Genomic DNA, 26,231 nt, shown 5'->3' on the forward strand with positions numbered 1-26,231 from the left:
ATATGCTTAAAACAATAGTTTCAAGCAGGAATGGAGAAAATGTAACCAAATAATGTACCATTTCATAGAATATGTAATGAGAACTCCATCTTAACTATTAGGTTATTATATACCAACCTAATTTCTTATGACCATGGGACATACAGTTGACTATTGGCTATATTCCTTGAGAAATAACATTTTTAATTGACTGTAAATATAACTATTCCAAACATATTTTTATCTGCATACAGTTCAGGAAATAACTTTGAAAGTTTTTACATCTGGTTTGATCGTGCTATTTCACAGAAGGTCTTGTATTACTTTTTAGCCAGAGATATATTTTCACTTTTGTTCCATCTATGTATTAAGTGATGTTCTTATGACCTTCTGAATCACCATTGTGATTATGTTACCTAATTGGGTAATGAAACATCTGCAAGCAATCAACCAATTTCAGAGAGTTCCACAATGTAACACTAAATTAAATATATTCTTTTTAAATATATTATTTTCTATTTGAATCACCGAATCCAGAAATCTAAACATAGTTCTGTATAAGAAAAATTGTTGTTTTATACTTTGTATGTTTGAAAATTAACCATATGAACCAGGAGCTGGCTAAGGAATTCTGGGAGTTGAAGTCCACAAGTCTTAAAGTTGCCAAGCTTAGAGACCCTGATATAAACAAAGGCATTAGAACCTGGAGGAGGAAGAGGAGGCAAAGACTTTTTTAAAAAAATGGAAGAGGATGGTTTCTGAGAACAACACTAAGGACATCCCATAACAGATCTATCCATTGAAGCCAAGACTTGGGAACACAAACTAGCTTGGAGTCTGGTTCAGGATGACATTAAGCTAGCCCACCATGACCAAACAATTTCATTTCTCTGGCTCACTCACATAATGCTGATGGTTATGGAGATTTACAAATTTACTTATTGCCATCCCCTTTTCAAAAAACTATTTTTTTAAATATATATATATATATATATATATATATATATATATATATATATATATATATATATATATATATATATATGTTTTCTCAGGTTTTCGCGGGTGTTTGTATGTCTTTGGTTATTCGGGTCTTCTCCCATGTAAAATTGGAAGTGTCTTGGCAAGTGTCTTGCCAAGACACTTCCAATTTTACGTGGGAGAAGACCCGAATAACCAAAGACCTACATATATATATATATATATATATATATATATATATATATATATATATATTCCATCAACAATCCCGTATTGTTTTAATGATAAAGACTACATATTTGAAACAAGCCAATATTTGATCTAGATACTATAATTTTAATTCATGTTAATGTAATTCATACATTGGTATGACCACCATGACATTCTATGAAATTCTGTATGGCTTACAAATTCCAAAAATAATAAAAAACAATTAAGAAGTCAGAAATAAATAACCAAAATAATAAACCATATTATAGGGGTCCCACAAATTCATCAATAAATACATTTATCCCAGTCTTCAGAATAGAGCCAGATTTTAAGAACCAAGGACATTCATATCTCGAGCGGCAACAAAAAATGCACACTTCCTTGGTCCTGCAAGATAAGGGGACCTAGAGTGAGCCCACTCTGCAAACATATTGGAGAGGTAGAGCCATGTAGATTACAGTATAATACTCCAGTTGTGAGGTAACTAGGGTATGAACGATTGTTTGAGGAGCATTCTTCGTCAAGGAAAGGATAAAATTGTCATAAAGACCTATGTGTCTATCTTTTTTTCTTGGAACTGCAAGTCCAGAAGGACACCTAAGTTGTGTACCACTCTTCAATAAGGAATAAGGAAGACCATCCAAGATCAATGATGAAAACATTAATAACCCAAACAGCCATCTCCACAAGTCTTGTGATGATTAAGCCAAAATCAAGAGCCTGGTGGTGCAGTGGACTAAACTATTGTTAAAGTAGTATTTAGCTGCCAGCTGCCTGCAATTACTGCGAGTTCAATTCTCACCAGGCTCAAGGTTGACTCAGCCTTCCATCCTTCTGAGGTAGGTAAAATGAGGACCCGGATTGTGGGGGCAATAAGCTGACTTTGTATAAAATAGAACACCCCTTGGGGGGGCAAAAGCCCTACTAAGCAGGTGTATACAAAAGTATGAAGGCTATTGCTTAAAAGCATTGTAAGCTGCCCTGAGTCTCCGGAGATGGACGGCATATAAATCAATCAATCAAATAAACAAACAAACAAACAAACAAATAAATTCTATTCCTCCCCATCCAAACCCCTGCATTGGTACTGCATCAGTACATTGGCAACTTTATCACCAAAGCTCAGGTAACTGGCAAAATTTCCTCCCTCAACAAAAGGATATGCAGCTAGCCATTCAGTGCAACTGTCCCTGCACTCAAAAAAAAAAAAGAGGAACAAAATATTCATTTATTCTATCCATGCAAATTCTTGTTAAGTGCAGATTCAATCAATTATGAAAAGATTCTCATTGTTCTTACTACAATCCTACATTTGTTTCTTTGTTTTTTACAACTCATATTACAGCATTCCTCTGTATAGCATTCCTCTGGCCACCAGATAGTGCATGACATCCCAGAACATTCGAAACACATAATTGGCTTTTAAGATTATAGTAGCTTCTTATTTACTGCTGAACCTGTATTTCCAATGAATAAAATATTTGAAATCTCTTGTTCTTGGTTTATTTAAAACATCTGATTACAATATTTTGGGTGTCTTGCAAACTAAAGATAAGTGAATTGTGTATTGTCATCAGTGCTGTCTCTGCCACAATACTAGTTATTCTGCCAAATATTTTATGAGAGCCTTTAAAGACATTAAGGGCTTTGGCTACATAACAAATCTCTTGTAGCCAATGTGATCATTGAATTTCTGGCAACAACATCTTAGGAAACAAATTTTCTAATTGTTAAATGTAACTAAGGGCTCAGCCTCATTTCCTGTTTTTCCCAAAGCAAAGATGCCCCAATAACCTTTTATTGAAGACATAAATAGACAATATCCTTCACACATCTTTTCTTGTTCCACTTCAGTAATGATGTTTTCTGAGTTCTTGGAGCATGAGATATCTGTTATGCTATCTGTAAGCAGCGCTCCATTTAGTTATAAGCAGTCCATCTAGTATTAGCTAGTGTAGGCTATTGAGGGCATTCTCCATTCTTCAGGTCATTTATGACAGTTCTTCATGGTAATTTTGTCTTGAGCTGCTGGTTTTCCTTCTATGGAGGAATTCCTACATCAAGGAGGTGACATTATTTTCCTAATCTAATGCCATTCTGAGTATTCTGTGGTTTAATGTTATGGCTGATGCTATGTCCACTTCCTTCCAGCATTCTTTTCCATATTTAATTGAATTAAGATATTGAAGTGAAATGTATAAGAGTTAATGCCGGTTAACTTTCTAACCCAAGTAACAGCAATAACTCCAGAATTAACTACCCACCTGCTGTAAGACTGGCAAAGCTCTGACCAAATATAGCCCATTTAACAATATGGTGAACTGGAAGTTGACCCTGTAAATCAGGGGTATCAAACTCAAGGCCTGTGAGCTGGATCTGGCCCATGGTGTGACCTGGAATCAGCGAAGGACAGCCCGTGGTACCTCTGCCAGTGAAAACAGAGCTTAGGAGGGCCGCATGTGGCCCTCCTGAGCTCCGTTTTCAAACGTGATGGCCTCCTGCAGCCCTCTGCCAACAAAAACAGCTCAGGAATGCACATAGCCCTTCCAAGGAATGGTTTTTTTTCTGACAGAGGTCTGCAGGAGGCCATCACGGCCAAAACAGACGTTGAGCTGGATGCACCCACCCTGGACACGGCCTTCCAGCTCCCTGAAGTCAAGCACAACTCTGATGCAGCCCTCAATGAAATTGAGTTTGACACCCCTGCTGTAAATCATTCCATGCCATTCTTTTGTCCTACTGACCTATCAGTGGATTTAATTTGGGATAAAGTGTTATAGAAGACAGAGAGAAAGGTTGGTGTTCTTTCCATCATATGACTGTCAGCATTCTGATGCTGCCATAAAAAGGAGGAGACGAGGCTTGACTTTTCACCTACTTATTTTCTCTGTAGATAATATCCCCTAGGAGATGGGATGGGAGGCGGGACATTCCTGTGGGTTGAGGTCAGAAGCTGGGGTGACTGACTTGGAAGATGGCCAATGAGAAGATGAGAATTGGGGAACAGAAAGGGAAGGGTTTGGGAGTCAGAGGGTTAGTATCGGCTACGACGAAGTCGGGGCCAGATCTGTCGTACTCAATAAATGGAATACTTCAGCAAAGATTAATTGTTTGGGAGTGCAATTTATTTGAGATGACATCGAAACCTGACAATGACATTCAAGAAAGTTGTAAACCTGCATTCAGGAATAGCCCTGACATGGTAGGATCACATCCTGAAAGAAAAGGGGACGGGGTCTCTCTAGAGGGAATGCTTCATTAGTGGGTCAAAGTAAAAATTGTAAATTTAGTCAGTATTCTTATGACCAAGCTTAAATTAGTGCCAACATGTGGAAGAAAACAAAGACATGCAATTCTTTATTTCCAGGCACAATAAAATGACATTCTTTCAAAAGAACCAAATAAATCGAGGAACCTATGAAGAAAATCTGGTTCTAACACTAAATTTGTCAAAATGAAGAAGAAACAGAAATAACCCAGCAAATTTTAGTAATGTATTTGAACTATTGCTAAGTATATTAAAATATTTCACTACTTATAATGATGACTAGAACTGTTCACTTTTGCAAGGCTATCAAGGCAGTTCTGTTCCTATCTTGTTTTCCTAATGCTGTTACACTTGCAAATTAGCAAACAATATTGTTTCAGGGATGTTTGTTTGTTTGGTGTCTTTGTGTCATTGTTGACTCCTGGCAACTGCCTGGATACCATTTTCTTGGTAACATTTCGGATGTAGTTTGCTTTCCAACAGCTGTGAGAGTGATTGGCTCAAGGTCACCCAGCTGGCTTTATTATTTAAGGCAGGATTAGAACTCATGGTGCCTTAATCACCAACATCAGTGCCTTAATCACCAACCTTAATCACCAACATGTGCCTTAATCACCAACATCAAAGTGGCTCTCTTCAGTTTGTTTATGTGCTTACATATATTCGACCCAAACAAGCAAGATTTGTTATGTTGAAAATAACGTGGACAGAAGTCAAAACCAACAACTCTGTAACACAGTCATTGATGCAGGCCATTTCTTATATGTATTTTCTCCTTTTTTTGAACTATCAAAATCAGTAAAAGTAAAAACGTTACTAGAAACTTCGTCTACATGCCCAAGGTCTGAAAAACCTTTCATTTTTTAAAGAAAATAAAGCCTTTGTGTCACCTAAATATTTGTGATGACTTTCATTGTTATTTCCTTCAAAAAAGTGAAATGTTTTCTTCAAGTAAAGTACACCTACGGTTTAATTGACTGGACTCCAATCACTATAATGGCTTGCTAGTAACTTTTATTATATTTATTATATTCCCACTTAACAACAGTAAACATTTTTCTTACTGTTGCAAAAATTATTGCAGCTTGTGGCTATGAATGTTGCAGCCAAAGAAAGGAAAACTACCTATGTAAGTTATTTCATGTTGACACTAGGTAAATACAGTGATGACTCATGTAAATCCCTTTTTGTTGCCCAAAATAATAATCTTAACTTTGAAGTTAGATGATATTTTCCCTATATTCGTATGAAAAAAAATGAATTATTATTTGCAGAATGTTTAAAAGTTCCAAAAGAGTGTCAAAATATTGTGATGTGTGTTAGTAATTAACTACACAAATAAGTGATACATCTAAAATACTTTGAGGGCAAAGTTGGAACTGAAAACAAAAGTTTCTGAACTTACTTTTTTGTTCTTGAAAACTGATATAGTACTCCTGGTTGCATTCTGACAAACAGATAATAGGGATTAGCTCAGTGGTGAAATCCAATTTTTTTTACTACCAGTTTTGTGTGGGCGTGGCTTGGTGGGCATGGTGTGGCTTGGTAGGCATGGCTTGGTGGGTGTGGGAGGGGAAGGATACTGCAAAATCTCCATTCCCACGCCACTCTGGGATCAGCCAGAAATGGTATTTGCCAGTTCTCTGAACTACTCAAAATTTCCACTACCAGTTCTCCAGAACCTGCTGGATTTCACTCCTGGATTAGTTATTAAATGTCATTACTATTTTAAAAAAAAAAAAAACACTGATCTGTCTAAATATTTTGGTGAATAGTGGACTGGCAGAGGCAAGAGACAGGAAGGGGGAATGAGAGATTTTTTTTTTTTTAATATGAACTGTGAAATCTTGCATATCCTTTTCTTACAGAAGAACAGCATACATTCTAGCTTTCCGATAGTTTCAGTCGAAATAAATAGTTTATAAGAATTATATCTGTTTTCATCTCCCAAGTTTTCATAGTGCTACAGATTCTGTTTATGAAGGAAGCTGCCTGAATAACCAAACTGGACAAAGCAGGCCTGATACCTTTATAGTAAATCTCTACACAAAAGTTATGTCTGAAAGGAAAGGAAAATTTCAGTTTTTGTCAGCAAGTAAATTCCTGAGATATTTGTCAAGATTTGTGGATGCTTAAATCAGTGCAGCTAAGCTTTGCAGTTTCTATACACTGACCTCTGCTTGTCATAATAACTCTAGTAAAAAGCTTGGCAATAGCATAAGTGAAATACTCAAGGAATTGCCAAGCTTTGACTTTTCTCTAGCCGCTTTAATAGGTCCCAAAGGCCACAGACACTTTAAAGCTCTTAAGTCTCCTGTAAATTGCATGTGGGTTCCATGTCAGAACAGTTGGGAATTCAGGAACTATAAAGATTGCTTGAAGCTATCTAAATTGAGTATTCATCTAAGCTTTTTTTACTATGTTAGAAATAAATTATAAAGTATCCCCGTTTCAATGTTCATTATGTGTGAACCTGTTTAGTATGATAATATTATTTACTATTTTTTGAACTAGTTCCACATTTTTAGAATATAAAAAGTATCTCTGAAAGATACTTTTAATACACACACACACACACACACACACACACACACACACACACACACAATGGAAAGTGGGGCAAAATCATCCTGACATTCCTCATGTTATTCAATTTTATAGAAAATACACAGACAGACCTATATTATAAGGCTTTTAGAAATGAAATTAATTTATTTCATCACTTAGCAAAGTTCTCATCCTATAGAAATATAAGTAGTTCTTTAAACATCACATTTTCACTTTAAAAATGTATTTTGAAAAACTTTTATAAAGAATAGTCATGGCTAGATCATGTAACAGAATATAGTTTTTTTGCTATGGAGTTTCTTTGGATATGATTTTGCTGTTTCTTTCTTTCTTTCTTCCTTTCTTTCTTTCTTTCTTTCTTTCTTTCCTTCCTTCCTTCCTTCCTTCCTTCCTTCCTTCCTTCCTTCCTTCCTTCCTTCCTTCCTTCCTTCTTTCCTTCTTTCTTTCTCCAGGACACACATACACACACAACCACTGCAAACTTAATCTAATACAAAGTTTATGTCCTTTTGGCATAGAAGAAAAGAGCTCATACATATTTAGTCCAAAATGAACTATTTAAATAGTTTATAAAGGAAACCTTAGATTTTCTTAACCTATCTTATTTTTTCACTTATTTTCCCAAAAGCTAATGGATAATTGTTATTTAATTTAAAATACTTGCTTTTATATTATAAAAGCTTTAATGTTTCTGCTGCTGACTTGGTTACAGAAAATCTGCAATTATTTTCAACACAATGTTTATAGCTCTATCTTCTCTTCTTTCCTCTGATCTACCATATCTTGGGGGCATATTTTTAGCTATTACAACGGTTTTGAGATTTTATTTTTTCTAAGTTCTACCTAATGCTTGTTAGATGTGCCTTGTTCATTTCAATCTATTCTATCTATTCTAGCTATTATCAAAACTTTGAAAACTTCAAGTTTTTCTGGAACTGTCTGAAAGCATATTTGATTTGAATGTTTATGGTAATTCTACTTAGAGCACTTTCAGTGGGTGATGACAAGGTCATGAGTCATTGTAGCATGGTTTTCCCATTCTAAGTAAGGTCACAATTGGTGCACAAAGCTCTGACCACAGCTTTTATCTGCTATTCTAACAAGAACTATGAGTTCAAAAAAACTCAAGTTATAACCACATCCTTCAAGGCCAATGCCACCCTATCACAGGTACTATTCATGAAACATTAATCATCTTCAAGATCTAGGAAATTATTTCTCCTCAGTTGCCCGATTAAGCCAAGAGAGGCAGAAATCCAACAATATTTGACAGACAACACTTCAGACAGCTCCCTATCCACATCATTGGAGCCCCCCCTCCACACACACACAATTCTTAAGTAACTAAGCAACATGATGCCCAATCATTATCTTAGACCCTACCAACTGTAGAACTAGCACACACCCATATGATATATATACATATATTACAAACTATTCTAAAAATACGAGTTCCAGGTATATTAGGTATATTAGTATATTAGTAAAGAAAGAAGCAGACATCCTGCGAACTCCGGAAATTAACATTTTAAGTTCCAGAGCTCGCCGGATGTCTGTTTCTTTATTTTACATATATATATATGTAAAATAAAATATATGCCCACTGATGATGCCTTAAGAGGTAGAAATAGCTATCTGGGTCTCCCAGGAAGCAACACAGAGTTGCAGTTTGTCAGCAGAAAAAGGGCCCAAGAACTTGTGAATGAGATTTCACAGAACCTAGGGCTGAAGAACAACTAAGTTTACATAGGTAAAACCTGGCTAGAAAGAATATGCACATAAAAGCCTATGAAAAAAGAAAAAAGATACATATATATATATATATATATATATATATATATATATATATATATATATATATATATATATATATATTCTTCCTGCTATTCTTTTTTGGAGTAAGGGCCCTTATATAAAGTAGTGGAGGAAGTAAAAAATAGAAAGCAAAATAAATTAAATGCCAGAAAATAAGTTACTTTACCTTTTACTAAGGTAGAGAAATTCATCTGCCTGTTCTAATTTTCATTTTTATACAGATAATTCTTGATATACCACCATTTAGTAACCATTCAGTGTTATGATAGCACTTTTATGACCAGTTCACGCACTTATGACCATTGCATAGTCATGTGATTGCAATCCAGGTGCTAGGTCTCACACTTATAACTGTTGTAACATCCTGCAGTCATATGATTGCTATTTGCAATCTTCCTAGGTGACCTATGAAAAGCAGTTAATGGGAAAGCTGATAGAAGGTCACAAGTCTCAATCATGTAATGTCTTCCTTAGCAATCATACCATTTAATGGTGATTTTTCCAGTTCCTATTGTGGTTGTACATCAAGGTCTACCTGTACATTACATTCAAACTTCAATTAATTGATGCATTCTGTAAACCAAACCAAATATGAAGGTGGATGCTCATGTTTGTGGGTAGATCTTCAGGGGAATTTAGGAAATGAAATGTTCAGAAACCAACCCACTAGCTCAGAAAATAAACTTCCACCTTCATCCTACACCCAAGGCACGGATATTCACCACTATCACATATGCCAAGTTAAATCTTTGATACATTAATTTTCAGAATCCTAACCTTGGTTTGCTCATAGCAATAGCACTTATATATTGCTTTTACAGCCCTCTCTAAGCGGTTTACACAGTCAGCATATTGCCCCCAACAATCTTGGTCGTCATTTTATCCACCTCGGAAAGATGGAAGGCTGAGTCAACCTTGAGCCTGGTGAAATTTGATCTGCCAAATTGCAGGCAGCTGGCAGTCAGCAGAAGCAGCTTGCAGTACTGCATTTTAACCACTGTGCCACCGCAGCTCATACAGTGTTTATTTATTTATTTATTGGTTCGATTTATATGCCGCCCTTTTCCGGAGACTCAGGGCGGCTTACAATGCATTAAGCAATAGCCTTCATACTTTTGTATATACCTGCTTAGTAGGGCTTTCGGGGCCCCCCAAGCAGTGTTCTTTTTTATACAAAGTCAGTTTATTGCCCCCACAAACTGGGTCCTCATTTTACCTACCTCGAAAGGATGGAAGGCTGAGTCAACCTTGAGCCTGGTGAGATTTGAACTTGCAGTAATTGCAGGCAGCTGGTGTTACTTAATAGTGCTTTAGTCTGCTGCGCCACCAAGGCTCTTTAGTATGTCTTACCTTCTTTAGAAATAATTCAGCTGCTCTTACAATAAAAGAATACTCTGCAAAAAGAAAAGTGTATACAGTGTAATTTCTATGATAAAATAAGGCTAATGTCACCACAAGCAGTCTTTACAGATTTACATAGAATTTGTAAGGGGACATTGTACAGCCTTTCTTTTACACCCTGATCAATGTTGAATCATTTTCTTTAAGTATTCTATGAATCATCATGCATTTTATGTTTCCATCGTGTACTGTATTCAGCAATTAACTTTCTGTTCCTTATCTTCACAAAACATCCCATAATTTAAATCTATTGATTTTATTTTAAAATTTATCTGATGTATTTCTCAACAACTTCTTCAAGACCAAAAATCTATGCATCTGTTGGCATGAATCCACATTGCATTTTCCAAAAGTTCCTTGTTACCTTTCCTATCCTGTTGACTAGAAGTCTGCCAAGTAGCTTCCCAGGCCAGCTTAATCTCTCCTGTAGTTTTTGTAGTTTTTCTTGCACATATGTACCATCACATATTAAACAAATTGCACAACCACACCTCATGCTAATTTATATAATGTACACCTGCAACCATACAATTTTTCAGCATACAGATATCATTTATGACTTTCTTTTCATTTTTAGTTTTTTACTTAGAGAGAAACATGTAGAATTCATTTTTATTCTACTCTTTGTCATTGCAATTATCATACAAATTTCTAAAAATGTACTTCCAGCATTTTCTCATTTCAGTTTCATTACACATTATTTCATGTTTTTATTGTTAATTCCATTCAGCCAGCTGGAAGCTCCTTTTCACCTATTTCCAAAGCAATTATTTATTTCCATTAGAATTGCAATACTTTAATCTTAATTGTTCCCTGCTCTCTTTGATAACATATTGAATTTACTAAATATTATGCTTTACATTCAGAATTGCAATATTACCATAGTATATCATGGCCATAATCAGAAAAGGTCATTAATGTTAACTTCCACCTCCCATCTTTGATTTAGTCATTGCACAGAAAGCATTTTGGTGGTGTAACAAATGAGTAAATTAGGTGAAAATCTTAGCCATCCCTTTTAAAGTGTCCAATTGTGGCTTTAGTCATTACACAGAAAGCATTTTAGTGGCATAAAGAATGAAACGTAAACAAACAAACAAAAATAGTAAATGTGATTCTTTAAAAGAAATGCTAGAAGAAAAACTGTGTTTTGCGCTGGGTTTACTTCATCAATCCTGCAATCTATTCTACTATTTCATTCTGCTGAATATGCAGACCTATCCTTAGTTTAAGTAATGTTATTGTGATTAGGTGACATACATATAACATTGCCATATAGGCTTTTCTCTCAGAGACAATTATGCTGAGAATGATTTAAATGATGGATATATGTGTTGGAGAGAAGTGTTAACTAGAATGATCCAGTGTAATTAACAAATATTTCATATAAATTCAGTGTATTTATAAATTCTGAGAACAGATGTTGATTATCTGTATAAATAATAAAAAATTATGATGGAAATGAGCTACCTAAATATGAAGCCTATAAACAAAAATAGTATCAAAAAACTTATACTTAAGAACATATTGCATCCCTTTCTGGATTGGGACTCCCTACTCATGGTTACTCAGGCTCTTGTCACTTCCCGCCTGGACTACTGCAATGCTCTCTACATGGGGCTCCCCTTGGGGTGCACCCAGAGGCTCCAGCTGGTCCAGAATGCGGCCGCGCGGGGGATTATGGGAGCGACGGGGCTCTCCCATGTGACACCTCTCCTGCGCGAGCTGCACTGGCTCCCGGTGATCTTCCGGGTGCGCTTCAAGGTGTTGGTGACCACCTTTAAAGCGCTCCATGGCTTAGAGCCGGGGTATCTACGAGACCGCAGTCTGATTCTGCCGACTGTCAGCAGTTCAGTCCAGACTGACTCAGGGTTGAGCCTTCCATCCTTCCAAGATCGGTAAAATGAGAACTCAGATTGTTGGGGGCAATATACTGACTCTGTAAATTGCTTAGAGAGGGCTATAAAGCACTATGGAGTGGTATATAAATCTAAGTGCTATTGCTATTGATCTATTAGGACTCAGAATGCTTGTGAATAAAATTTAAAAAGGGGGCAAGATACATGGTATGCATTAAGCATATCTAGTTGAATTCTCTGAGTACTGTCACCATTCTGTGGAGAAAACATTTTCTTCATTGCTCATACCCCAAGGAATGATCTGCTTTTCTTTTATTGGTAATCATTCCATGTCTTTTTTTTCTGGAAATATCAAAAATATTTATATAATTTAATATCCTTCAGAAGTTTTGGATTTAAATTCCAAGTCTATCCCAGACAGCATGGCTATGACAAGAGATTGTGGGAACTATAGTTTAAAATTTATGGAAGGAACCAAGTGCTGGATTTCTGATAGATCCCTATCTGTGTCTTGCTCATGATACCTACAATTGCTCATTATTTTATTTCAATTTCATTTATTCAACTTAGTCACCACCCAAATCTAACCAAATCTATTTTAATCTTCTGTTGCCATTATAATTGTTTCCTTGTCTACTTGTGAATTAGAAATAGTTTAATAAAACTTGTGAATCCACAGAGGATTGTGACAAACAGCACAGGGTATAATTTATGTGCATTATATTTTAAATGATTTCCACACATTAGAAAAGTAGAGATGAAAGCAAGATAATTTCCACTGAGAAATATCCTTTTGTCAATTATAAAAATCAAGCAATGAGCTGACCACTTTAAAGAATTAAAACATATATTTTCATTGTAAAATTACATTATATTAATCAAAAATAGAATTGTGTTATGCTCTAGTTAGAAACATTATTTCAAATACTTGTGAAGAAGCTGAATTTTTTTCCAGAGAACCAGCGGTGGGTTGCTACCGGTTCACCCCAGTTCAGACAAACCGGTAGCGGCGGCTCTGCCCACCCACCTGGACACTTCTGTGCATGCGAGCGCACAAGCGCTCACAAGCAAATCAGTAGCAACGGGTTTTGAAACCCGCCCCTGCAGAGAACCTTTTAACCAAAATGCATTTCTATGGCATGACCTTTAAAAATACTTTATTAATAGAGTGTCATAATCTATATGTAATATAAGTGAGATAGAGATATGTCTGATACCGGTTTGGAGTATGGTTCCAATTGACATATAAACTATAATGTGAAAAATGGCCCAAGACATATATTTTCCTAAATTGAGAGATACATGACACCTCTTCTCAAGTGCATAATCTAAAAACAAGTAGATTGATAAATAAAATAAATTTAAATCTTGATGGACATTGAAGGATGTTTGAGGCCAATGGCTATTCTGCTAAACTATGATTTAAATCCTTAAATTGGTTATTTTACCTTATACTGATGACATTTAATTGTTCTTATTTCCAAACAATCTATCAGAAAGCACTGATGATGATGAGAGAGAGAGAGAGAGAGCACGGATGTTACCTAGTTTGGGCAATGAAACATCTGCAAGAAAACAACCAAGCTCAGAGAGCACCAAGGACCTTCCCTACTTTACCTTGTTCTGATTTTTGCCTAAAATAGAATTTTTGAAAGGAATTGTAGTCTCTCGCAAGGAGTTGTCTGGAAATTTTTATTTGTTATTGTTTATTTCTATAAGTTGTCTGAAAATTGAATCATGGCAATTGGACTTCTTTTCTTTTCCTGTTGGTTCAAAACACTCCACTGCCTAGCCACCAAGTAGCTTCATCAGTCAGAGCAAGTTGGGGAAACCCATGTACGCCCTCCAGGGAGATTTCATTTCCCACCCAATCTGAATAAGCTCCTTAAGTGAGTAGGCAGAGAATTGTAGGGACTTCAACTCCTAAATCCTCCTAGGTGGGTTGTTAAGGATGGCTCCTTGGTGAACTTGTCAAGTGGTCTTAATTTTCCAGCAGACCAATGAAAAAGTAGCATAAAAATGGGGTATAGGTTGTGCCTGAGGCCTCCACTTCTATAGAAGAAAGATTTTCCATTTTGGCATAAATATATTCCTTCACTCCTCCTCAAACTATTCGAGAGAAATAGTTTCTAGCAAGTCTCTGAGGCTGCTAGGAAAAAAAAGATTATGATAGAAAAACTTCATGAATATATTTAGTAAGTATCACATACAAAGTCTTAAGAACAGAATATAATGCTAATATAAAAACATGAAGATAATGTTTGTTTCCTTTAGTATATTAAGTTTATTAACCTACCAAATATAAAGGTTAGGTGAAATAATATCTGACTTTACATCTGTGAAAAAATGCAAAGTCAAGAATAGAATAAAATGGCAGCGTGAAAATAGGAGGACATAAACTAATAAACTTTGTTTTCCAATAGTATATTAAGTTTATTAAACTGATAAACACAAAGTTATATAAAATAATATCTGAATCTACCGTGTTTCCCCGAAAATAAGACCCTGTCTTATATTTTTTTGAACCCTGAAATAAGCGCTTGGCCTTATTGCCATGCACTCAAAAGCCTGGTTGGGCTTATTATCAGGGGAAACAGGGTACATTAATAAAAATATTCAAGGTCCAGAAGATTATAAGTTTAAGTCTTGATTTGAAAGATTCAAGCCACATGCATTCTACTTGAAAAACTGATCTCTGAAAATTTCATGAAAACTGTGTTTTATTATCAGAAAAATCTGAATCTAGTGTGAGGGAGGAAGGCTCTTTTCTTTGCAAACTTTTGAAAATTATCTAGGCATCTTTGTTTTTGTTCTGGCACAGAGAGAATGTTCTTCATATCAATCCATCTTTTGACAGTACAGAATGAATTGAATCTATATCTGTACCTATATCATCTATAATATTTATGTTATCTATATCTATGTATGTCTTCATCTGTATCACTGTATAAAGTCTATAATGTATTTTTTATACGTATTTATATTTATATACTTTGGGGGAGGGGATTTTTCAAAATTCTTCCATTTTTGCTGTTGTATGAAAAAAAAAGAAGCATTTTCAATTTTATTTTTCAGTTATCTGAACTTGGGGGGAAAATGTTCCATTGGTAACAATGTCATTTAGAAATGTACATAAATACAGAAAACAAACTGTTTCAAATCTATTAAATATACAACTAACATTCTATGCAGATACTAATTATCAACATTTTGATGGAAAAGGAGATGGCAACACATTTGATTTCTATTTGCAAGCAAATGCTTCTCCTCTTTATCAACATAATCCCACACATATTTATTTCCTGGAGTTGCATGCTTTTATGTGTACTTGCCCTCTTACTTTTACCCAAATTACTGGAGTGTGTGTGTGTGTGTGTGTGTGTGTGTGTATGAAAAGAACCAAATCAAAATCTATATTTAATTCAGCCTGAAGAACATAGCAGGGAAGTACTAATTGTATAAGATAAAAGATTACTGAAAGTGCATTTACTTTTTGTAATTCACTCAAGGGATTAGTCTTCTATCAGAAAACTGCAACAAGATAACACATTGTTCTGTACATAATACATTCCTGTATGCTTAATGGTTTGACAACAGAGATTGTGTTTTAGCTTGCCATATATTATTTGTAAAGCTTTTTATTAGATGACAAAAACCTCAGTTCCAGCTCGTATTTTTGAGGGTACCGTACTAAAATAATTTAAATAGTATCTAATAAAAATTTAATTTAAATCTAATAGCATCTAAAAAATTTTTAACTATCTAAATCACTGTGTTTTATAGTGATTATAATTGAATCCAGGTCCATTGGATGTGCTCTCAAACTGAAGAATGAGAAAGATGATTGCCATGTATTTCCCTCAAAAGAGGAGTTGTATAACTTTGGGGTTTCCTTTGATTTTTCATAGACAGTTTAGCTGGACCAATGCCAGTTTTCGCTTGGGGATTAGCTTGCCCAGGAATGTATAGCTTCAGGACCCTATGTATTAATAACTTAAAGATAGTACAGAAGATGCAGCTGGTATAGTGTATATGTGTGTGTGTGTACGTGTATGTATTTTCCTTCAGGTAAATTGGCTGATTTAGTATCTATTTTTAAAATATATCTCTAGCCTTTTCCAAAGTACTAGAGTCTATACAATCCAAACAGCTTCTATTGCAAGTATTAGAAAAGGCACTTTTTCCAATGCCATCCAACACATATTTTAATATGGGGATGCTCTGATTCTTGTCCACCTATCTGGCTTGTAGTATATTGATTAGGAATAAAGTCTTCTTATTAGCAGTGCCCACTTTTCAGAGCTGTCCTGGAATAAATACACTTGTGCACCATATTTATTGTTTTAAACAGCTGCTTAAAACATAATAGTTTATCCAGGCATTTGTGTGATTGAATCTGTGGCAGTATCAGACTGTTTTTGAAGATAATTTTGTTTTTATACCATCTATTAAATTTAAACATACCCTTTTAGTACACATATTTAATAGACATTTTACATGTGTTTTAATTGCCTTTGAGAGGAGAGATACCTTATTTTTTGCTTTATCAAATTATTTTCTTGTTGCTTTTCTGGGTTCTATTGTAGAAGCCTTCATGAATAGGACATATATAATATTGATAATAATGACAACAACAACTAGAACAACAAAATATAATTATACCAGCTGAATTACTGGGGCATCTTAGACACATTGATTATTTTGTATTTGATCAAGAACTGACACCAAACATATTGTATTAGTGAATGACTTTCTTGTGAAGCAAGAGCAGAGAAGGTATTGTTGAAATTTCAGTTCTGGAACACAAGTCGTAGAGCTTGGAGCCAGGGAGCTTTTATTGGGAGCAATTTGTGTTGGGCTTAGTATTCCGTGTTGCCATAGCATTCTTTGATCTGTGAGAACAAGCAGCAAAAACAAATACAGGGTGAAATTAGGACAAGAACAATAGGCATTGTAGCAGCCAGATGCTTATATCTGTGCTCTCTAGGGGTAACTGGGAGTGTGCCAGTTGATCCATAAACTGTGTATGAAATGGCATAGCAAGAACAGTTGTGGGGCATTGTAACTTATATTGTGAGCTTTAGACTGGTGAAAATAGTGACTGTGCAGAAGTTCCCTTAGCAGTATTACTCTGGGTTCAAAAATGTGCTGCTATTTATGACAGGAATTCCACACAGCGTCTCCCATATATTCTCTGGATTAATCCAAGTAAAAATTGCATTAATCCAATGCAAATAAAGGCATGCATTAACCAAATCATTACCAAAATGAAGGGGAATCTTAAAAACCCATGATGGAAAAGTTATTATGAGTCTTTCTTTTCAACTTTGGATAATAGGTTTAATATATATTGTCACATAAATGGAGTATGAATAGTGTAAGGTTGGAGGAATCCTCCTGCCCAGACAATCCCATAGTTGATTTGCTATTTCTTCTCATCATGCTCATTCAGCTTCCCCACCCCTCAGTCTTCTGATGAGACATTTGAAAGGATGTTTTACTGCCATCTGCTTTGATACAAGTAATAGTCCCTGCATAATGCATATTCCTTATAAAATATAGTCCTGGATGGTACAAAGAACTATATTATATTCAATAAAATAGGGGCATAGTTCTCCTTCAGCCTTTGTGGAAACAAGGAAGATAAGATATGGCGCTATAAGAAAGATAAAACTAACATGCATGTATTTCAGATTGATTGATGGGAACCAACCAATACCTTAGCCCATATGCAGGATTTAAACATTACTCTTAAAGAGAATCTTTGGTTACAATACTCAGATGTTACAAAATATACATAGCAATTTAAAATTACTTGCAAAAATTAATTCCATGCATTTAATCATTAGCATAATGTCAGTATATTTTAACAGTATCATTACAGAGTTGAAGTTTTGTTAAGTACAAACAAATACATTTTAACATTACTTGACCTGCTTTTTTCACTTCAATATTCATAGCTATCATCTGCAAAATGGCATCCTCCTGGCTGGGAATTCTGGCACTGGAGATCCAACATATCTAAGAAATGCCAAGTGTAGAAAGCTCCCTTTAAGGCTAATAGACAAAATACTAGTTTGGTACTTGAGAACAAGGTACTCAAAAATAAATGGTCAATATGGCAAGTTTTTCAATGTAAAATAACTGATGGATTATTAACCGCTATTTGAATTTGTTCCAGCATAAATCAGAAGGCTGCTTTAAATTCAGAAGTTGAGAATGAACCATATTCTTTAGGGCTCCATTTATATTTATCTGGTTCAATTCATGCAGATTCAGTCAACTCTGGGACTTGCTCAGCTATATTCTCTTTTTTTTTATTTCTAGAGAAAGAGGATAGAGATGACAAAAGGAATATATAAAGAATTCCCACTGAGATTCATTCCTATAAATTATGTATTATGTAGAGTCTATTCTACTGATTCTATCTGATCCCCAATTCTCAACTCCTTATTTTTGCTTCTAAAAATAACCATGGATAGATATTCAGTTATAGAAGAGTGAAGACAGAACTAGAAACCTTTCCCATTTACTAACTTCTGATAGAGATTTTTCTTCTTTTTCTTTTTGTCCTGCTTTTGTATTGTGATGTCCAGAGGGCTGTATCACTCTGGGACTACAAGCACTGCTGTATTGGTGATAAGAAAAGAATAGGGAAATAACTCCTCTGTGAATTCTTAAAATGCCATATTCCATTTCCACGTACACACAAAGAAAATCCTTCATGTTATTTTAAATTTCAGTGTCAATACATAGGTCATTTCATACCCTCATGAATAATCTACCTTTTTGTTACTTTTTTCCCCACTAGATCCCAATACTTTGGCTGGAAGAAATGTACCAGATCATGCTGTTATAGGAGGGATAGTAGCTGTTGTTGTCTTTGTTACATTATGCTCTATAATTCTTCTTGGTCGATATCTGGCAAGACATAAAGGTAGGATGGATTTAATAAATTGAAGTTAACTTTTATCTTCTTTTCTTGCTCTCATGAAAACTCAGCTCTGATAAGGAAACATTTGAATTTGTTTGTTTGTGGAAAGGTTTCTTGTTTTGATCCTTGTGGTGTCTGCAAAACCCATTAATTTTACAGATGGATTATTTGTGGCAAAATAATATCTAGTAATTTGTCCAAGGTCATGCTGGAAGTCAGTGACTCAGAGGATCTGACAAGTGAAATGGCAGTAAAGATATTGGTTTGTGCAATGCAACAGACTTTTATGTTTGTATATTTACTTGTTTTCTTTAAGGAAGTTTATTATATCAATCTTCTTTATAAAGTATATGAACACTCAAACACCTGCTAGCAATCATAAATTGGTGTCCTGAAACATGTGTTGAAAAACTCATAATTAGAAAAATACCGATTATTAAATTCCAAATTTTAATATTTCCAAGGAAAATATACTATCATTCAGAGATATGTGAAAATGAATGAGTGAACTTGGTCAGCTCAGTCGATGGCTAGTTTGGCCAATTCTGATCATCAAGACAGTTCATTTAACTTTTATTTAGGTTGATCAAAAGATGTATTTTTTAAAAAATTTTATTTAAAAGTTATTTTACATCTTTTGATTTTTTTCCCCTCTCTTTTAGATATTTAGGTTTTTCTTTTTATAACCATGGACAACGGTTTTCATACAAAATTCAACTAAACAGCTTTCTGTTGCACTTTTTGTATGATTATATAATAGATTTAGATCTAGATACTTACATTCAAAATATGGTTTGGGGCTATTAATATTGTATCCCATTAATAGCAACTTAAGAGTAAATTCATTTGAATGCTGGATAGTGATTTCCTTCTGGTATAGAATTGCATTATGGATTTTTAGTGTATTTTATCTAACATTTTTAATGGAAGAATGTAACAAAGGCAACATTGCTTTTCTGTCATCATTGTAATCCATTTAAATCAGTGAGACTTCTTTACAAGGACATAAGTTCAATCGGAAAACTTGAATGCAGCTTTTAATTCTCAATAAGCAAATCAGACAAGTTTCTAAATAACTTTTCATCCTTAAACAGTTAGCCTGAAATAAGAATCTCTTCCTTTTCATGGGTGGGAGGATGACAATTCCCTTAATTGCTGCAATGGTTCAAGAACAAAAAGTTGTTATTATTATTAGTTTGATTCTCTGCTTGTTGAGATTATCATAAGGAACATCTTTGTCTTGGAAAAACTAATTCAGCTTAATTTAGTTATACCAGCTTTCTTTGAGATGGTGCCAAGTAGAAATTTTTTCACTACAATTTCTATCATCCACAACTAAATGGGCATATTTGCTGCAGGATGGTGGAAATTAATTTGCACATTTGTATGACAGAAGATTAGAGAAAGCTATTTCAGAAAATAATAATCTCATCTTTTTTTCAAAGTTACTATTATTTATTTTTAACCTTTCCAAATTATAATATGTCTGTCATAAATACTAAAGCATTATTAGCACTTTATTCACTTCTCAAATGTGGTTCACTGCTATAATTTATTTATGTATTTAATTAATTAATTAATTAATTAATTGATTAATTGATTAAATTTATAGTGCAACCTATTTGCCCATTGGCAACTGAAGGCAGAATATAATGCCCATCAGGCTTCCGTGCATTTCATCAGCCGAGAGCTCAGGGCAGAGGCGGGGGGGGGGGTGGCGGTCATTCTAAGAGAAGGTCTTGATCCGAGGGAGACTACTGTACCTCAGATAGCCGGATGTGAGTCCCTTTTTGTGAAGTGGGGTTGTGGGGTGCAGATGGGTTTGTTGATCACGTACCTGGCTCCCTGCCACGTGGCAACAACCCTGCCCGAACTCCTCAATGTTATAGCCAAGGTGGCGGCTGATACCCCCAGACTTGTGGTCATGGGGGTTTTCAACCTGCCATCCATCGGTGAAACATCTGAGGCAGCTCGGGAGTTCATGGCTTCCATGATGGCCATGGACCTGACCCAAGTAATTCACGGCCCTACTCACATAGAGGGACACACTCTGGACTTAGTTTTTATCTCTGGTCAGTGGTTGAGTGGCCTTGATATAGGGGATATAGATATTGAACTCTTGTCATGGTCTGACCACTCGCTCCTTCGACTTGACTTTCTGACCACCGCACCCTGTCGCAGAGAGGCGGAGCCGACCAGGTGGTTCCGCCCCAGGCACCTGATGGATCCTGATAGGTTCCAGATGGAGCTTGGGCCATTTCCTGAGACTCTAGCTCATGACTTGGCTGATGACCTGGTGGCCGCCTGGGATAGTGCAGCTGCCGGGGCTTTGGACCAGGTCGTGCCTTTGTGGCCTCTGACCTGGCACTGAACTCACTTAGCTCCTTGGTTCTCCGAGGAGCTGAGAGAGATGAAGCGCTGGAAAAGATGCCTAGAGAGCGGTTGGAGGGCCAGTCATTCCGAATCTGACTTGACACTGGTAAGGTCTCATATTAAGACCTACCTAGTGGCGATAAAAGCGGCGAAATCTAGCTATTTTGCCGCTCTTATCGCATCATCAGATAACCACCCAGCCGCCCTGTTCAGGGTGACCCGCTCCCTTCTCCATCTGGGAGCGCGGGATGACCCCTTGCAGGGCCGAGCTGAGGATTTTGTACAATATCTGTATGATAAAATAACTCAGATTCGGGAAGACTTGGCCGCTGACTGGGTTAGTTCAGACGAGATGACTGAGGCAGGTCTTGAGAGTGTTATCTGGAGTTCGATCCTGTGGCTCCCGAGGACGTGGACAGGATCTTGGGATGGCTGAACACGACCACATGTTTATTGGACCCGTGTCCCTCCTGGTTGGTGCTGGCTTCCCGGGAGGTTACATGAGGCTGGCTCCAGGGGATTATCAACACTTCTTTGAATGAGGGTGTCCTGCCGGCCGCCTTGAAAGAGGCGGTGGTGAGGCCTCTCCTCAGGAAGCCATCCCTGGATCCGGCTGTTTTGGCTAACTATCGTCCAGTCTCCAACCTTCGTTTTATTGCGAAGGTTGTTGAGAGTGTGGTGGCATGACAGCTTCCCCAGTACCTGGATGAAGCTGTCTATTTGGATCCGCTCCAGTCCGGCTTCAGACCTGGGTACAGCACGGAAATGGCATTGGTCGCGTTGGTGGATGATCTCTAGAGGGCTCAGGATAGGGCTTTTTTCTTTTCTAACACCTAGCAAGCTCTCACTGCTAGGTGGGAGACCTAAATAGATCCATTTCTAGCTCGTTAGCTTTCATCAGTAGGCCACACCCATCTCCTCCCTGTAAAGGCATAGTATCAATTTTCTTAAAAAGCCCAGAACCGAGTAGATGAGATTCTACTGAGCTGGAGCTACAAAAAAACCTTGGCTACGTAGGGAAAACCTGGCTAGAAGAAAAACACACATAGACCCTACGAAGAAGTAAGAAAATTGATACTATGCCTTTACAGGGAGGAGATGGGTGTGGCCTACTGATGAAAGCTAACGAGCTAGAAATGGATCTATTTAGGTCTCCCACCTAGCAGTGAGAGCTTGCTAGGTGTTAGAAAAGAAAAAAGCCCAGAACCGAGTAGATGAGATTCTACTGAGCTGGAGCTACAAAAAAAACCTTGGCTACGTAGGGAAAACCTGGCTAGAAGAAAAACACACATATATATATATATATATATATTTATCTAAAATATTTCCAATGAAATTGGCACTAAGAATATGGCTTAACGTGTAGCTGCTTCTAAATGATGTATTAATCATTATGTACAATTAACATTTTTTTTTTTTGTTGAAGGAATAGACTGCAAAAGTGCTAATTTTGAAATTGCAGGACATGCTGATTGATTGATTTAAGGGGATAAAGAAATGTTCTGTGTTTTCTATCACAGTGCATCCAAAACTAATTAAGACCTTTCCCCCAAAGCTTCTTGTTAATGAATTTTTGTCAGCTTATAGTACAACAGACCCTTTCTGTGCAATAGATATCATGATAGCAGGACTGTACAATTACTACTACTTTAACAAATACAAAAACCATGCATACTATTCAGATTCATGATAGAAAGGATCATTACTGAATCTTAGAAAAATTCATGGTAGAATGCTATATAGACTTTAACATGGTCTATACCCAGACCAATTAATTTTCTGTTAGAAAATCCCATCTCTAAAGCAATATCAAAATTGCCTGTATCTCTAACATTTGTCTTTTAATCACACTGTTTCCTACAGGAACATATTTAACAAATGAAGCTAAGGGAGCTGAAGATGCACCTGATGCGGATACAGCCATTATCAATGCAGAAGGCAGCCAAGTTAATGCAGAAGAGAAGAAAGAATATTTCATATAGATGCAGACTTAGATTCTTTGAACATCACTACTCACAAGGCTGACTCTTGGAGAAAACTGGCTCTCATCTTTCTGAATTAATTTATCATGTCTCCTTTCTACCCTTGTTAAAGTGCATAATTGCTCTCAGTTGCCAGTTTGTACCAACAATCAGCCATGAACATAATTTTTGTTTAATTATGATACCATTCATAATGCAGGACATTTCTTATTGCCTAATCATCATATACATTGCTCTTTTAACATACAGTGCTTGAATATACAGCCTTAACAAATTTAATCATCATCTGTTCACATTTGGTTGTTCTACATTTTAAAGAAAGTGTTCCTTTTCTTTTCTTTTAATATGGTCCTTACCTATATTGCATCAGACCATTTTCATAGCAAATGTTCTTAGGTGAGGACCTAAATGTACTTACATAAACCATTACAAGTAAGATTAGAGGTTTACAAAGAATGTTTTATATATCGTCTGTAATTCAAAATCAGCCGAGCATTGAAACATTATGCCCTAAGAAACACTAATGAAATCATTCTACTATAATTTCTTGTGTGTTTGCAAATGGCAGCAAAGGAGTATGAACAGAACTTTTATTTAATGAAATACTGGTATTAAAAGCAACTTCTGTGTGGTAATCAACACCATACACTCCTGTCTACACAGAATCCAAGGTGATGGATTATGTAGCTCCATTTTGAAAATGGTTGTCCAGCTCTTTTACTGCTCCTAGAATCGTAAAGACTTCCATATATATTTCTATAATTTGTATTCCTTTTAATTTATTTGCTTCATGTGGGTCTATCTGCCTACGCAAATTGAACGTGTTCATGGGGCAAAACTGCAAGGCATTTTAATATCTGTATATAGTGCATATAATAAATCCAATTAAACATTATTTGATACATATTTAACTTTTGGGGCTGTAGGTAAGTCAGTCACAAGTAAGCATTTTCTAATGTCCATTATATCCCTTTAGATATAACTTAAATTAATATTCTGAGTAGATAACATGTATTAGTATTTTTTGTCTGTATGTCCTAGCACTGTTCAGCAACAAATTTTTCTAGTTCCAGTTAATTTCTCTTTGTTATACAATGGAAGCACAATGTTATATGGAAAGGTAGTTTTAAGCTAACAACCAGTGCACAGCCTCAGGTTTTGTCTTACAACCACATTAATGATTAAATATTAAGTTACTAAAAAATTCAATATATAATTTGGCAGTTCCAGAGCTGCTTATCAATGTTGGATTTGCCAAACCCCAAACAGAAAATGTTACAACAACTCTCTATGTTTTGTGTATATGGTAAATGACTAATCCTTTATATTAAATTTCTGTCTATGCATTTTGTGAGGTACAAACTTATGTCACGGTGAATGATCAAGAATATATGCCATGCTTTTAGCTCCACAGTAAAGATCTCTCTTTGATATTATGTTGAGTGTGGGGCAAAAGGACAGTTTAGAATAATAATAATTTTTTTTAAAAGTCTAATCCAAATAAAATATTCCTCTTTCAGACCAAAAAAGGCAACAACAAATAAATGAAAATAAATTAAAATAATCAGATAAGCTCTTACTTCCTGGTTCCATGTAAACATAATTGACTAAAATTGTAGAAATTCTTATTTATCTCCAAAGCACTGCAAACTTTTTAAAAAATAAGACAAAAAAGAGGAATACATTTCTATATAGAAACTATTACTGGTGAAGTCTAAAAGCATAATGGCCTATTGTAAAGAATTAAGTCCTGGGCTTTATTTTTTGTGTGGGGAATGGAAGGAGGGTGGGTAACATTTGAATATGGCATCATGTGTCACAGTCAATGGAAATCAAAGGTATTGTGTCAGATTATTTATCCGAAGGCTATACACCTTTTAAAGACAATAGTAGTTTTTAAATTGTTTTTGTTAGAAGGGGAAAAAATTACTTTGTTAATTTCAATGAGAAAAAAAAAAAAGAACGAGCGAGAGAGAGAGAGACCATCAATCAAGCAGCACTTTTTCAAAGTATACAGAACATAAATAATATGATGTGGTTGAGTGTTAACATAATAAATCATATACAGTATGATATTTTAAAGAAATACGTCTGCATTGATGTGATTGCATGCTTGTTTTTTACAGTTCATTCAAAAATCTGTGGAAAAAATGCAATAATATGATAATCTAGTATGGTAATTTGAGAGAATCAGGTAGAAGTACTAGACACATTGAAGCTAGTATATAGGTTTATAACATTAGTCATGTTTTCAAAAACTGATTTGTAGAACTAAGGTAAAGGCCAGCAATGCACTTAAACATGTGTTGAGGTGCCTTGCTGCATTAGGATTATGTTTACTAAAATTATATGCCTACTGGTGTTATATTTACACATTCATACGTTTTCTCAATTCTATTGTTTAAATTATATAGAAATTCTTTACCTACTTATTCATCCCTATGAAGTAAGATTTCTTTAGACATCTTTCAGTGTAAGCATTTCAAAATGTTTAGTCACTGTAGGTTACAGAAAACACTGGAATTCTGCAACAGAGATAGGAATTAGACTGTTAAGTTTTGCTTGTAGTAGATTAAAAAAAAATCTTTCCTTGCACATTGAGATGTACAGCAGGCTAAAAGGCAATGAGAAAGTCCACCAGAATGAAAAATTACTGTCTATTATCACTTTCTAACACCCAGTAAAATCAGACGCTCTCAATCTTTTATTTGAGAGCAAAGGAAGCTTTTGGAACAGAATAAAAAATATACTTTATTTAAAATGATACATTCCATAAATGAGCAAACTTTAATCTAAGGATTTTTGCCCTTAATCTTTCTCTACTTTTCTCTGTTTTAATATATTCAGTCCCATTTAGATAA

General features: G+C 35.6%; 1 protein-coding gene across 1 annotated transcript in view; it reads left to right on the forward strand.

Moving 5' to 3' along the window:
• CADM2 (cell adhesion molecule 2) overlaps nt 1-23,579 on the forward strand; it is a 354,125-nt gene extending 330,546 nt beyond the window's left edge. Inside the window, exons 10-11 of the mRNA XM_070943704.1 lie at nt 18,893-19,018; nt 23,252-23,579. Coding sequence (XP_070799805.1) covers nt 18,893-19,018; nt 23,252-23,370 — 245 coding nt within the window. The 3' untranslated portion in view covers nt 23,371-23,579. The remainder of the gene's footprint in view (nt 1-18,892; nt 19,019-23,251) is intronic.
• The last annotated feature ends 2,652 nt before the right edge of the window (nt 23,580-26,231 follow it).

Source organism: Pituophis catenifer, unplaced genomic scaffold (genome assembly GCF_029215685.1).
Source record: "Pituophis catenifer annectens isolate HBS135680 unplaced genomic scaffold, rPitCat1.0.hap2 SCAF_4, whole genome shotgun sequence".
In the NCBI taxonomy this organism is placed as follows: Eukaryota; Metazoa; Chordata; class Lepidosauria; order Squamata; family Colubridae; genus Pituophis; species Pituophis catenifer.